Raw genomic sequence first — 15,242 nt, forward strand, 5'->3', positions numbered from 1 at the left:
ACTACCGGTCAAAAGTTTCGGGACACTTACTCGCTGACTCATTTTGTTACATTTTAGAACAATAGTACGCTTAAAGCTCCCATATTCCGTGCATTTACTGACTGCTCCTTATTCATTATTTAGTCAAAGTCATCCATATCAAAGTCATTTTTTATTAAATATAATTGTATTCATTTATAATTTGAAAATGTAAGCATACAAGGTAGAGTAGAAACGTAACTTTTAAAGTATATCACAAAACTATTAATTGAACCTATATTTAATACAATTCATTTATTATTTCACTTACTTTGAGCCTCAATTCTTAAAAGTCCTTTCATTTTAACAGCAACAAATGGTGTATAGCATGGCTTTGAAACAGGAGGAACTGCAAATCTTAGTTACTAATCAACCAATAGGTATGCTGTGAGTTTATGACACAATAGTCTCTAGGGATAGTGCGAAGATTTGTATTTTGATACACACACACACACACACACACACTAAATAACTAACTGAAATCAATTTTAGGTATAAGACACTTAAAACTCTAGCACTTTTAATAATTATTCTTAGATTACGTAATTGCCCAAATAAAGCGTGTTTTTAATCGTTTGGGATCTCATTTGCCTCAGTCTCGACCTGTCCACAAACTCCACTGCTAATCCCACAATTTATATTTTACATGACTGTTTATTGATGCACCTTTTTTCGAAGTGCAACTCTAGATGGTACTGCCAAATAAACTGAAACAAGAGTCAGCAGCTATTTAAAGTCAAGAAGACTAACATTTTCAGTTCAATCTACTGTGGATCACGGGTAACATGCTATGTAATGATTATAATAATTGAAAGATGTGAAAATAATAATAATAATAATAATACTTATTGTTATATACAATCGTCTGTCAAGTTCTCTCCACACAAGTTTCAAAGCAACATAGAGCAATTCGTACTACATCCCTCAGGATAATATTATTACAGTTCAACCTTGTCATGACTGTGTTGGAAATCACCTACATTTTTCATACCCGGGAGGCTATACATATATATTCCCACTAGTTTTACTTTTAGATTTACCCCAAAGGCCCAGAAACAATCTCCAATAAAAATATTTTGCATTTAAATCAAACATATCCGTTATGTGCTTTTACACTTCTACTTATACTACGTTGACTAAACACATATCTAAATTGTTTTCATTCAAAATATTGTGGTGTATTTTAGATTAGATTCAACTTTATTGTCATTACACATATACAAGTACAGTGTAACAAAATGTAGTTTAGGTCTAACCAGAAGTGCAATTAGCAAATTAGCAAGGATATACAGTCAATAAATACAGAATACAATATTAGGAAAATATTATACAGTGGGCATGGACTATATGACAGTAGGAAGGCCCTATGTACTATATGAAAAATATACAGATGGCTATATACTATGAACATTAATGTACAGGTGGCTACGAACAGATAATAATTTAGACTAAATTCTAGTATTCTAGCTATCCTTAAAACGAAAATATCATTATTGCTTATTATATTAGGTTCTTCTGAGACATTTTGACCCGATGTCTCAATTACTTTTTTAACTCGCATGTTTCATTTCTAGTTCCGTATTAAATGCAAAGAAAGCTACCAAAAGCCTGTTTAGTGGAACCGCACACGTTACCCTGAAGGACATTAACCTCACAACTAGAATTTAACAAAATTAAATTGTTTTTAATGCAAACACAAATTTTCTTTTGCAGTTCGCAATCACGTAGGCCTAGGCCTATTTTAAGCTCGACAATGCTATAAGTACAACTTTGCATCTCTTACAAAATGGGACATTTCTAATTTTGGGCAGAAAATACTATTGGCACAGTTTAGATGAAATGGTCGAGGCAACCCCATTCTCTTCATCCGTTCGTGTTTTACCCATAGCCAGACGAAACTGATGACAGGTGCGGGTGTGGCGACAGGTTCCACCCACCTGTTGTGCAGCAGTGATGCTGATTCCCCTCCTGGGAGACCGACAAGACCTACAGCCTCCTTAACAACAGATTCCGGATGTGTGTAAAGAAAAACGTATTCGCTTAAAGTTCCATAAAAAGCAATTCACCAACATTGGACAATGACTGCGAATCATGTACGAAAGCGTCGAAAAGGAGGGTCAGCAGAAAGATAACGGTAAGAATCAAAGCTAGGGAAACACACTTCTGTCGCGGGCCTACTGTAGGCTATTCATAACTCGAAAACGATCGTTTTCACCGTGTGCTGTGATTCTCTACTCCAGAAACATTCATCAAAAACAATCCATCCCAAAACGTGGAGGATGCAGCTCCAATCTGGAGTTGTTACAAACTGATTCTTGATCCGATTTTGACCAGTGAAAGTCAAAAACTGTACCGATACGACGGACAACACTTCAGCGCACCCGTGAGTCAATCTTAATGGATCTCACCGGGTTACGTTTGTATGAATGTTTTATGTTCGTTTGATGACGATCAGTATTGTTTAGATGTTGTGTACACTGTCTGTAAATGTATTATATTATTTCCTAATGGCAGCACCCTGGATGTTTTCCCGTGGATGTTGTACGAGATCCCAGAATTGCTCGTTTTTGGGGAAAATTCAAAGAAGTAGATCTTACAGTTTCAAATTTCAAGGTCGGTAAATAATTGTTGTAATATTTTGCATTTGTATTAACGAAATTTTAGTATCAATAAAAACGTTATATTGGGATTTCAGAGACCCTGCTAACAAAAACATTGCAATCTCTATTGGGTTCAGTTATAAGTAGGCCTACTATTATAAAGTATTATGAACCATGAAACGTTTACCATTACAAGAATGTCAAATGTGATGTGTTTTGGTGTTATCCCAGTAAGTTTTAACATTGACCTTCTAACCAGCACAACCATTAAATCCATTAGAACTTCTGTGATGGTTTCTGTTTTTGTTATTCATCATCCATATTTTCTTTTTTGGGGATTTTGGATATTAGTCGAAATTCTGAAATAAATATTTGATTTCCTCTTCAAATATTTTAAAATATTTCTTCGACCTACTACTTTATAATCACTATATCTAAACATGACATCTGGTCACAGAATTGTCAAAAGGTCCGCTTTAAGGTCCTTATATATCAGCGCGATGTTGATGTATGTTCTCAGACCTCAAACAAAACCTAAGATGTAATTATGTTATAAACGTCTTTTTTTAGGTTGATGAGTATTATGTTGGCTCGCCAAAGGAGTTGACATTCGCAAGGCTCAATGACAACATTAGAGATGGTTTCCTATTCGACATGTGTAAACAATTTGGAGAAGTTCAAGAGTTGAAAGTTTTGTACAATCCAAAGAATGCAAAGCATTTGGGAATAGCGAAGGTTATCTTTGAATCCGTAAAGGCAGCAAAATACGCTGTACAAAAGCTTCATAACACTTCTGTGATGGGAAACAACATTCATGTGGAATTTGACCCCAAAGGTAAATACACTCATTTCCTGATTCATTCTTAATAGAGTTTATTAGCAAAAACAGACAACTCAAAATTCATGTTTTTATTGTGGTAGTTGTGTTTTTTGAGTTATTACTTAAATCAAAACAACCCGAACTGCAGATTGATATTCCTTGGACTGCACAGTAAAAACATGATTTTTAAAAATGTTTAAAAACTGGGTTACTTGTTTTTGCAAATGAAATCTTCAAATATAGTTGTATGTAGTATATAATGTATTTGCATTCACTGCGTATTGTTGGAAATCTTGCATTATTTCACAATATGGTATATCTATAATAATCTTTTATTGACTGTAGGCATAAAGCGAAAGCGATACTTCCAAATGCTTGTTAGTGGTTTATACACCCCATTTACTCTCCCTGTTGGATATGAAGCCTGGGGACCCCAGTCACCATCCTCAATCACCGACTACTTCACCGTAAGTACATCTAGCAAACAATTTGTTTGGCAATTTGGTTGTTATTAAATGACTTTGGCTTAATTGGAAATAAAACACGAGTTGGATGCTTGTGGTCGACTTTTCGTGAAAGGTGACTCATAGTTTCTCAGCTATTTAATAATCATAAATATACATGTTTCCATTCCATATTTATTCTGAGATTTGATAATCCCTCTTTTTAAAATAAATGCAATTTGGATGCTCTTTACTAGTAAAACTTTGCTAAAATGAGATGTATATGTATTTCCTTACCCTCTCTATTTCATATTAAGGTTAGAATCTTATACTATGTGTGAAAGATATTTGCTCTTGTTGGTTTTTCTTGTGCAGTTGCTTTGACGCAATGCAAATTGTAAAAAGCATTATAGAAAGAAATTTAACTTGACTTGAGACAAAAGATCAGATGCACAAAATAAAAATACATTCACAGAAAGCATTTAGAATTCTTTGGTGTAGTTTTTAATATTGGGCTGCATTAAAAATGCATGGTTTCTTTTTTTATTCCAGTAGTAAACTTTATTCTCTTTCAATCTTTCAGGAGTGTGAACCACTAAAGAAGCTGTCTCATGTGTTCTCGTCATCATCGTCTTCAATATTGAATGGTTCTCCCTCACTGGATTGTTCTACTCCTTTATCCATGGACACCGCCTACTCCAGTATGCACCAGGACACACCCAGCAGCTTCTGGCAGACCCCTCTATACCAAGAGACTCCTTGCACCCCTTCTCTGACCAACAGCATGCCGGGCACTCCATCCCAGTGTGAGAGAACCCAAAATGAGTTTTTTCAGACAACCCCCAATGCCTCTTCTAGTCATCAGTCCATCCCAAACATCTCACAGCTTCAGTCTGCTCAACTTCAGGCCGTCTCAGATAAACCTAGCATTATACAAGGTGCTGTACAAAACTTTTGGATCCAAAATGGCCATAAAAATGGATGCTTCCCGAATACACAAAGAACTCCGGTAAACAATTCTCACGTTCGTAGAGGACACCGGGGCAGACCTCTTGGGAGCAAATACCAAAATGCATACAATCGTAGGCCAGAGCATCACTATATACATAGACCTGTATATAGGGGATTTCATAATCGCTCTGGATCTTCATCCAGTCATGTGCCTTTCGGTAAATTTCAGGAACATCCAAAGTCAGATAAGCTCAAATCCATCACCCAGTATGCATATGATAAAAACAAACCTGATGTCTGTCTAAGGTCGGTCAAGAACTGCAGTGTTAATCAGATAGAAACACTGCCTCAAAACACCATTGGAGTAGACGTTCATGACTTTCATCCAGATATGCAGAATAATGCAGAAAATTATTTATCCCAAGTACCTTGTAAGACATCCCAAGAGGTGGACCACAATCGTTGTGAAAACGAATTACTGCAAAATCGGCTTTCGGGTTCATATACTCCGGAAAAGTTCCTCTCATCTGAAACCACACAGGATAAATCAGACCCCACTCGTCCTGAGTCTCCCTCTCCAGACGCTAAACCCAACAGCCTTGACTCTCGGATCCAAATGCTTCTTAGTGCCGGAAGTCCAGTTCTGCCCATACTTAGCCAAGAGTGTTCAGACTCAGAAACTAACACTGAAGATCACGAACCACAGCTCTCTTTGAAAGCCTCCAGTTCCTCAAATCCTGAGCCGGATGATGTCTTGCACTCTGACCAGAATAATGCAGCTGATGTTGACTCCAATTCGATAGACTATTTTCCTGAATCTGGCATTGAAGACGTGAGTCCTACTCCACTTCTTAACCTGGCAGACGAGGAACGTGAACATCAGTCAGCCCAGAGGTCCTCCAGCATCACTGTAAGTGCAGATGGCATCTACTTACAAAGACTACAAGTTGATGCTAGTTTATGAAACAAAGTAGAACTCCAAAGTTATGGCTACTTTCAGTTGTTTCACTCAAATTAAACGTTGGATTTTTCTGAATTTTTTTAATAAAAGACAAAAAGGATAAACAATCAAGATTTATTTTTATAGTCTTCTTTGCTCATTTTTACCAAGGTGGCAATAGTTTTGGAGTTGACTGTATAGTTATGATTATATAAATTATGACTTAAATGTAAAATTATGATATTATCCTCACATATTACAAAAAGAAAATTGATTGTCACTTTCAATTGTTTTATTTCAACAAGCATTAGATTGTTGGGATTTTTATTTTAAACAATGCAGGATTATTTTCACAGCATTCTTTGCCTATGTGACCCTAGACCAGTAGTAGCACGGGTAAATTTGCGATAGCCAACAAAACATTGTTTGGGTCAAAATTATAGATTTTAGACTTTTTACCTGAAGGGAGGGGTTCAAGCAGACCAATCACTGTGCTTGAGGTCTGCATTACATCGACAGTTTTGGAGAGGTGTGCGTCAGGCTACGGCGTAGGGTATTCGGCTCTGCATCGGCCTGACGCAGAAGTATAAATCAGCCTTAAGCCACGGCCTACTAGAACTGTTCTGATGGACAACTTTATAAAGCAATTTTCTCAATATTTTGAGATTTTGCCCCCTCAAATTCCAGATTTTCAAATTGTTGTGTCTCCGCCAAATATTGTAATAATAAAACGTATTTATTCAGATGTATGACGATGATATATATCATCTTCAAAAATGTACCCTTATGGTCCAAGGTCACATGTGAACTTTTAATGTTGACAATGCATAATTACGTATAGATACACAATGACATAAACTGAAAATGCTGTAATTATAATCACATACAGAATTACAAAAAGCAGAAATTCACTTTTCATGGTATAATTTTCTATACAATGAATGGTGACTGTCCGTCTCTTTCATTCTGCTCTTTGTGTGCCCCAGAAGACAAAGGTCATACAGTTTTGGAACAGCATAAGATTAAAGAAATATCTATATTAAAATACTTTTATCTCATTAAGAATGTCTTGAAATCAGAATATTGCTCTATAGCTATGAAAAAGTGCCTTCTCACCTCCATTATTCACTTAAATATGGATGTCATTCCTAGGTCAACCACACCTCAAATGAAGGAGACAATTCTTCAAATGAACCGTCTACTATACCAGTGATCTGTAGCAACAGAAGCTATGTGTCTTCAATTTCTTCTCAAATAGCCCCACCTCCAATGCTTATACCACCACCTACACACTTCCCCTCCCTTTCTTCAAACATACCCTCAAACCTGCCACTTCCTCCTCCAGTGTCTCTATTGATACCTGCATATCCTCCACCAAAAGTCAAGCAAGTTTGTAGGCCACCAAACTGGAAGAGTCCAATGGCTCTTCCCATCCCTACTAGAATAACACAAGGGCAAGCATCATTCTCTCCCGCCTTCCCCCCTCCACCAGGATGCCCTCCACCCTTTAATTTCGTAACTCATTGCCCGCCTTACCCTTCACCTAGATGTTCATCTACCATGTTGAGGTACAGACCACCTTGGCCCCCACACCCCATGCCCAGATTCAATCCCTCCGTGCCCCCACCAGGTTATATGCCTTTGAAAGTATCCATCAGCAAGACTACAGTGGATGGAGTTCTGGCTGTCGTCGCTTCAGAGCTGCGGGCTATTGTAAAGAAAGACATACATCGCAGGATGATTGAGATCGTGGCCTTTAAAGCATTTGATCGGTGGTGGGATGACAAAGAACAGGCAGCAAAGGTGGGATTTATTTTTCTTTTGGTGTGTGACAAAATTGAGAGATCATAATTTACTATTTATAGGTATTTTTGTTAGCGCTGCTGTGCAATTATTTGAAAGTGAATCGCTTAATAATTGGGATCTCAATATTGGCCAAAGAAATTGCAAATTTTTGTTGCATTCTGTATACTAGTAACAACATTGTTCCCAAATTCCATATGGAAACATTGTTTTTTTATTTGCATATGCATGCACTTGAAATGGTACAAACTGGTCAAATAATAAAAAAGATGCTTTTTTTTCATACTCGAAAATAACAAGTTAATATTTATGGTTAACAACACAATCATAATGATTTATATACCTGACACATGTATAACCTGACACATCAGTTTGAAACTGAATATGATGAAACAAGCCATTTTTCCCCACAACTGACGTTCTCACTCCTGTCAAGTTTAATATTGTTGAAATTCAAGAGACACAGGACTGGAATGGCCACAATACATATAGAAATGCTGTGTCCTTTACAAAAGGAGTAGTCTCTTATTTTTGCAGCTGTATGGTTAGTTGAAAGAAAAACGCACATGTGTCCTATGGTGTGACATTGCTAAAACCTAGTAAAAAAACTTACAATGAAGATCTCTCTTATGCTATTTTCTATTATACATACTGCATGTAAATGTTAATAATACAAAACCATAGGACACATGGTACAGGTTATTTGTCAACTACCCATATATAGAGCCGCAGAAAAATATGAGAAATCGTTCCAAATTGTCATTTCAGCATTCCAGTCCATTGTCTGTTGAATTTCAACTAAATTAAACCTCAGGAGGGACATCCAACAGCAATTTGAAAGACATCATGACAAGACACGTGAATACTGATGAAAATAGGTTATATAGGTTTTAACTCTCCCTAAAAACCAGTAAATATGAACTTGTTTTCTTTGCAGTATTTGGGGTCTGAAAATATTCAGAGCATCTTTTCTGTTATTTGGACCTGTTTCTCCAGTTCTCATTTTTTGCAAATAGAAACAATACTTTTATATGACATTTGGGAGAAATATTGTTAGGTCACGGAATTAATTAAATCATTTTACCATAAACACATACCTATAAAAAAGAAAATTTATAATTAAAGTAAATTCAAAACTGAACATCATTTTGAAATGTTCTTTTATTTTTATCTGCGGCTGTAGGAATAATACGGTATGTTTACGGTATATGAAGATTCATCAAAGATTGCTGCTGTGTTGTGTGTCTCCAGGTATCTGCTCCATCAGTTACTGTTAAAACTGGAGGAAATGAAGACAACAAACCTAAAGGGATAGAGAAGTGCTTGAAAATGGGGACTGCATGTTGTGAGGGCACTGTTCTGAGCACAGGAAAAATATTAAGCCGGCACGGTGCCATTAAACTACCTTCTTTTAAGGTACAACCTTTACAATAACCTATCAAATTGGCTCTGTATTTAAATTGACAGTTTGTCAAAAAATGAGCACCGTTTTATCATTCAACCTTTATGTTGTTCTAGTTTTTCAGCTATTACAATGTTTAGACCAGATATTTTTGTGATTTTGATTTTGATTTGTGTTTGTTTTTATTTAAAGAGGAAGAATCAGATGGCTCAGGACTCCAGAGATGTCAAAAGGATCCGTCCTTTACCAAGTCCTGACCATTCTGATGATGAAGGTCAGTTTGGTTGATTCATGTTTTTATGTGGTTAAAAACTACAGTTGTTTAGACGCTTATTGAAAGTTTAAATGGCCCTTAAAGGTGGGCTGTTTCCTTACTTAAAAGTTTCGAAATATATTGCCATTCATTTAAATTCGATCTGGCAAATTGGAAAATGTTCTTTGTCAACGTTTCTTTCTTAAAGGACCAGAGCAGAAATCAGCCATTGTTAATGATGGAGAAGACATGACCAAAAAGGGCAGTGAAGATGCCCTGGTGAAACGCAGACATTGCAGACCTCTGAAGTTAGATAGTGATGAGGAAGAATGTGAAGAGAATTCTCAGAAGGTGGAAGACCCAAAATCTGAGGATGTTCAGATGTCTGGTCAGGTATGTTGTTCCTGCTAGAAAGAAATCCAAATGTTATGGACCCTCTTAACTTGACATTTAACACTGAGCTGATCTTGAGCCGCAGGTGTGATGATTTTACGTTTTATTTCTCCAGGAGAGGAAAGCTGATGAATTAAATGAAGATAAGGAGGTTGAACCTACCAGACAAGATGAACATTTTTCAGATACAGGTTTGTTATGATTATGCATTGTTTAATGTTAATTTCATTAAAGTTCCCATGTAGATTCCATTTCCACAATCATTTTGTTCATTTTTATTCTTCAGATGTCAGCAACACAAGTTTAGGCTCCCCTGCATCTCAAAGCCAAGGATACGACTCCTTCGTCTCTCCCAGGACTGTCTCTGACTCTCCCTCTGTTAATTGCTCCTCAGAATCCTCTAGATCTTTCTTTGACTCCTCAGATGACAGAAGTGAAGACTCTCTATCTTCTGAGGAGGAAGATCAGCTGGATGGTGAAAGTTCTTCACCCGTAAGTCAAGTTAACAACAGTACGGCAGAAGTGATATGGATATCATCAGATGAGGACGATAATGACAACAGGGAGATGATGGACACTCCCGTTTACTCGTCTTTCATGCACTTGGAGGAAGATCTCGACCCCCCTGTGACTCCATCTGCTCCATTTTCTGTTGAAAGTGATGTGGACCACACATGGCTGGGTTAGTTACTTTACTTTAAGTCAAAGCAGTCTCCACACTCCGCACCGCTACAAAAGAAATCTTCATAGCCATGTCATTGAAGAACCTTTGGTTTGGTAAATCTTTGGTTTCCCAAAGAATCATTGAGTCACAGGTTCTTAAAAACAACATATGTATTTCTTAACATATTATAGTCTAAAAAAATCGTTTAAGACATAAAATGACCATAAAAACACCTCTGCACTTTTGTGAAACAGACAATGGTTCTTCATGAAACCTTACAGACCTAACCTTCTCCCAACACGATTTATTTGCATTTATCCACTGGGGGTCACTGTATTGACAAATATATTTAACTACCTACATTTGTATCCCTATAAAATATTTGATCTGGTCTTTGAACTGAACATTATTTGTTTTTTTCACTGTAAGTAATCTGCACAATTTACACACACACAAAAAAGCACACAAAATAAAATACTTTGAAGAATGAAGGACAGCAAACTGTTCTGGGCCACTTTTGAATACTATGGTAGTCAATGGGGTCCAATAACTGTTTGGCCACAATAATTCGTCCGAATATCTTTCTCTGTGCTCTACCAAACAAATACATTTAAATATGTTTGGAACAACTAGAGACTGATTCATGAGCTTGATGGGTGAACTGTCCATTTAAGTACATCGTAACAAGAATTCCCTACAGTTTTCTCTCAAGTATATAAGCTGCGTCAGAGTGATATGAAATAATGTTCAAATCTTTAGTTTACAATAAAGTTTTTAATTGTTGTTCTGATCTTTTAGATTTAGATTCAAGAGTAGCAGAAGATCCAGAGGAGGAACTGAGTGTTAGAGTTTACATGCAAGGTCTAAAGCTGTCTGAGCCTCTCCGATACACATTACAGGATCCAGTAAAGTACTGTTTAACGAACAGATTTACACTCCCTGATCCGGTGATATTCTTCTCAGATCATGAGCCTGGGCTCCCAAGTCCACCCTCTCCTTCATACAGAGAATTACCAGGTAAAATTGTCAAGTTTAGTTTTTTTTAAGGATTCATTTGGCGGTTATGTGCACAGCAACCCACATTAGTTTAGTGGTTTATGTTTTCTTTTTTTGTTTTTGATATATTATTGTAGTTTTTAGAATATATACTGTTTATCTTTTATTGTTGTATTTAGTAATTTAGATCTATAAAATTGTGTTTAGTTGAAAGACTTATCTTCAAAATGCTTTAAGCTGATTTGGATACCCAAAATTCTACAGATTCCGAGGACCAGGGAGTTATTACAGAAACAGCTGAGGATTCTCTGAATCTCAGACCCATCACGCCCACCGGCTGTTTGTCCGACAGCGACCTTGAAATGGATCTTGGACGTAGACTTTCAACTTCTGCTGTGGAGGTGGTGGAGCTCCCGCACACACCCGGCGGATGTCTGGAGAATGACGACCTGGAAGACCATGTTCTACCCCCAGGTCCACCTACCCCTCTACCTCCTCCTCCTTCTCCAACAGGCAACCAGGAACAACCATGCTCACCCCTTTATGATTGCCACCCTCTCGCTTTATCATATCCCGTGTATGAGGAAAGACCAAAAACCCCTGGCAGGATGAACGGTCCTGCCCATATCTGTGACTCTGAGGGGATGACGTCTTCTGGATTTAGAATCAGCAACCTGTTATGTTTCCCTAACACATCTCCATGTTCTGATAGTGGGATCCCCAGAACACCAGGGAGAGATATGTCTCCATCTCCTCCTGTCGTAAACCATAGGCACCTGTGGGCCGATCAGCACCCACCCAGCCGAGAACTTGTCCATATGTGGGCTGGAGGACGCCGTCCTCGCACACCAGATCATCAGAATCTCGATATAGATGGTCATTCCAATCATCATGTATCGGCCACGTCGGACGCAACACGCTTAAAAAGGCGCCAAGAGCGGATTAAAATGAAGAGGAGAAAGATTGAAATGCAAAGGATTAAACAGTTTAGAACTGCAAATGAGCGTTCATCGTTACACATGGAAGATGTATCGATAAAATCATCTTCGAATCAAATTTTAAGGCCTTCCAATCACATATCTGATATACCTCACAGACTAGATGACAGTCCTAACCAGAGGTTGTTAGAGAAACCAAGACCTCAGGAGTCATCCTACCCGTGGAGAATGTTGAGAGAATCGAGGCCGCATGTCACCATGTTCACTCCGCGCTCAAAGAGAAGAGAGAAATTGCTCATCCATGCTGTCTGGACTAAAGGTGTGAATGAGGAGGAAATAAATCATCTGAAGGCCACCTATGAGAAGCTTCTGCTCCAGAATAATGATCGGGATTGGCTTCGCAAGACACATTGGATTCCACATCCTCATATCCTTTAATAAATCACATTTAAAGGGATAGTTCGCCCAAAAATGAAGATTCTGCCCTCTAGTTGTTCCAAATATTTGGAAGAATGTTAGCAACTGACAATTCTGAGGCACCATTGACTACCATAGTAGTTGAACACAACAGATGATATTTTGAGGAATTTAGGAAAGCAGTTCTGGGGCACTACCATTGTAATTTTGCCTGCTATAGTCGGAACTGTCAGTTGCTAACTTTTCTCCAGATATCTTTCTTTGTGTTTTCAGCCTGTGATATGGATCTAGAATCTTATTAATGTTGTTATAAGTTAAATATCGTTCCTTGACTTTGGTTCACCAACCAGCATTCCCAACGACATGGCAAGACGATGGCTGGACGGGGTCCGGAATCACATGACAGATTGTGCACGCAGCGAGGGTTACTACTATATCAGCAAGAGGGAAAAACTGCGATATGTCAGTGATGCACACTCTTCTTCAGATGAGTTTACTTTAGACGCTCAGGTGAGAGGGTTCAAGTGAATCTTAAACTGAATGTTTGTGTTTAAAGGAACAGTGCACCCAAAAATGAAAATCGTGTCATCATTTACTCACCCTAAGATTGTTCCAGACCTGTATACATATCTTTGTTCTGTTAAACACAAAGGAAGAATGTCTGTAACCAAACAGATCTGATCCCCTATTTACTGCTAAAGTAGGAAAGAAAACATAGGAGTCTTTGGGGGATGAGATTTGTTTGGTTACTGACATTCTTCCAAATATTTTCCATTGTGTTAAGCAGAACAAATACTTTTATACAGGTTTGGAACAACCTTAGGGTGAGCAAATGAAGACATATTTTATTTTTGGCTGAACTATCGCTTTAATGTGTGTTTTAGAAGTTGAGAGGAAAAGATGGCATACATTTTCGTCATATTTCATATTCTTCTTAATCTGAGAGAAGTTTGAGAACTTAGAATACTTAATACTTAATAAATAAGGCATGAGGCAAACATTTCGCCTCATCTGATGGTGTACACAGACTCCAGTCATATTAATATTAAACCAGTAGGTGTCAGTATTAAGTCGAAAGTCAAGTTATTTTGTTTAAAAGAGTCAGGAAACTAAACATTTTTAAAAGTAATTTGATGTGCTTATATGTGCAGGCAAAGAGCGCACCTGCACAGATTACACCTTCTTCCAGATCAGGCTCAGAACTTAGGGCGGAACAACGCCGGCTGTTGTCCTCCTTCAGCTGCGATAGTGACCTTCTTAAGTTCAACCAACTCAAGGTGAGGCAACCTTGCCAAAACAGGATAGCCCAGAATGAGAACTACAAATAAAACAGTTAGTTTTTTCAATAATCTTCAATTATTTTCAACGTTACAGTTCCGAAAGAAGCAGCTACGTTTCGGTAAGAGTCGTATCCATGACTGGGGGCTGTTCCCAGAGGAACCAATAGCCGCAGATGAAATGATAATTGAATATGTGGGCCAAAGTATTCGACAGGTACGATTCACACTACTCAGACCATTAAGTACTCTAAAATTTGACACACAAAATAAATGACTTTTTCTATTTGATAGTAGTCAAAACCTTTGGCAAAAACACATTCAGTGCTATATGTTCTTGTTTGCGGTGACACATACAATTATATATTTAGACTTAACAAATAAGGATGAATATATTATCTTTATCATATCCACTGGTCGAATTGTATAAAGAAATTCAAGGGGATGGGGTGGTCAAATATTTCATTATTTAGAGCCAATTTGCATTATAAAATGTTTATTATGATAATTATAATTGGGATGGTAAGGGTGGTTACACAGAGGGGAGGCTTTTTGTCCGTTTTTTGTAACAAGGGGATGCCACCCCCTCGCATCCCCTCTCAAATCGAGCCTTGATTATATCTCAAATCCTTCCTTTAGGTAATAGCAGATATGCGTGAAAGTCGCTATGAAAAAGAGGGAATTGGAAGCAGCTATCTGTTCCGGGTCGACCAGGACACGATCATTGATGCAACCAAGTGCGGTAACCTGGCACGGTTCATCAATCACAGTTGCAATGTATGTTTTCATTTATTCAACCAGAAAATGTTAACCTTTATAATTCTCAACATACAATCATAATACAAATACTGATAAAATATAAAATACAGCTTGAATAGTCTGGTCATTTATTTGCTCTTACTGGTTATTTCTTCCCATTTTATAGCCAAACTGCTATGCGAAGGTCATCACAGTAGAAGCTCAAAAGAAGATAGTCATTTATTCCCGACAACCTATTGGTGTGAACGAAGAAATCACTTACGATTACAAATTTCCTATTGAAGATGAGAAGATCCCTTGCCTCTGTGGTGCAGAGAACTGCAGAGGAACACTCAACTAAAAATAGACTCATCTCACAGACTTAAGGTATTAGCAGTGAACAAGATTCATCGTAAAAATAAACAGACTCTTATATTTTAAGCACAAACCCCTGTTCAGTATGTTAGGATTTTGGATTTATTAACATTAACAAACCCATGTTTTATATGTAGATTTGGCAACATTATGTTTCAGGCAGGCTTTTCAGGGCATTTTGATGAGTTTCTGGTTAAACTTATTCATCATGCGT

At 37.5% G+C, this 15,242-nt stretch overlaps 1 protein-coding gene across 1 annotated transcript; it reads left to right on the forward strand.

Annotated features, from left to right (window-relative positions):
• Positions 1 to 2,109: 2,109 nt before the first annotated feature.
• setd1bb (SET domain containing 1B, histone lysine methyltransferase b) lies at positions 2,110 to 15,014 on the forward strand (the record flags this gene model as incomplete). The annotated part of the gene is made up of 19 exons (XM_079468120.1): positions 2,110 to 2,152; positions 2,259 to 2,401; positions 2,533 to 2,631; positions 3,189 to 3,453; positions 3,784 to 3,905; positions 4,465 to 5,742; positions 6,925 to 7,575; positions 8,827 to 8,991; positions 9,170 to 9,251; positions 9,439 to 9,623; positions 9,739 to 9,814; positions 9,910 to 10,305; positions 11,086 to 11,304; positions 11,521 to 12,648; positions 12,982 to 13,148; positions 13,790 to 13,915; positions 14,013 to 14,132; positions 14,555 to 14,692; positions 14,841 to 15,014. 19 exons carry the CDS (start codon positions 2,110 to 2,112, stop codon positions 15,012 to 15,014), a joined length of 5,577 nt encoding a protein of 1,858 aa, XP_079324246.1.
• Positions 15,015 to 15,242: the final 228 nt, after the last annotated feature.

This window comes from Barbatula barbatula (assembly GCF_947034865.1).
Source record: "Barbatula barbatula genome assembly, chromosome: 11".
Lineage (NCBI taxonomy): Eukaryota > Metazoa > Chordata > Actinopteri > Cypriniformes > Nemacheilidae > Barbatula > Barbatula barbatula.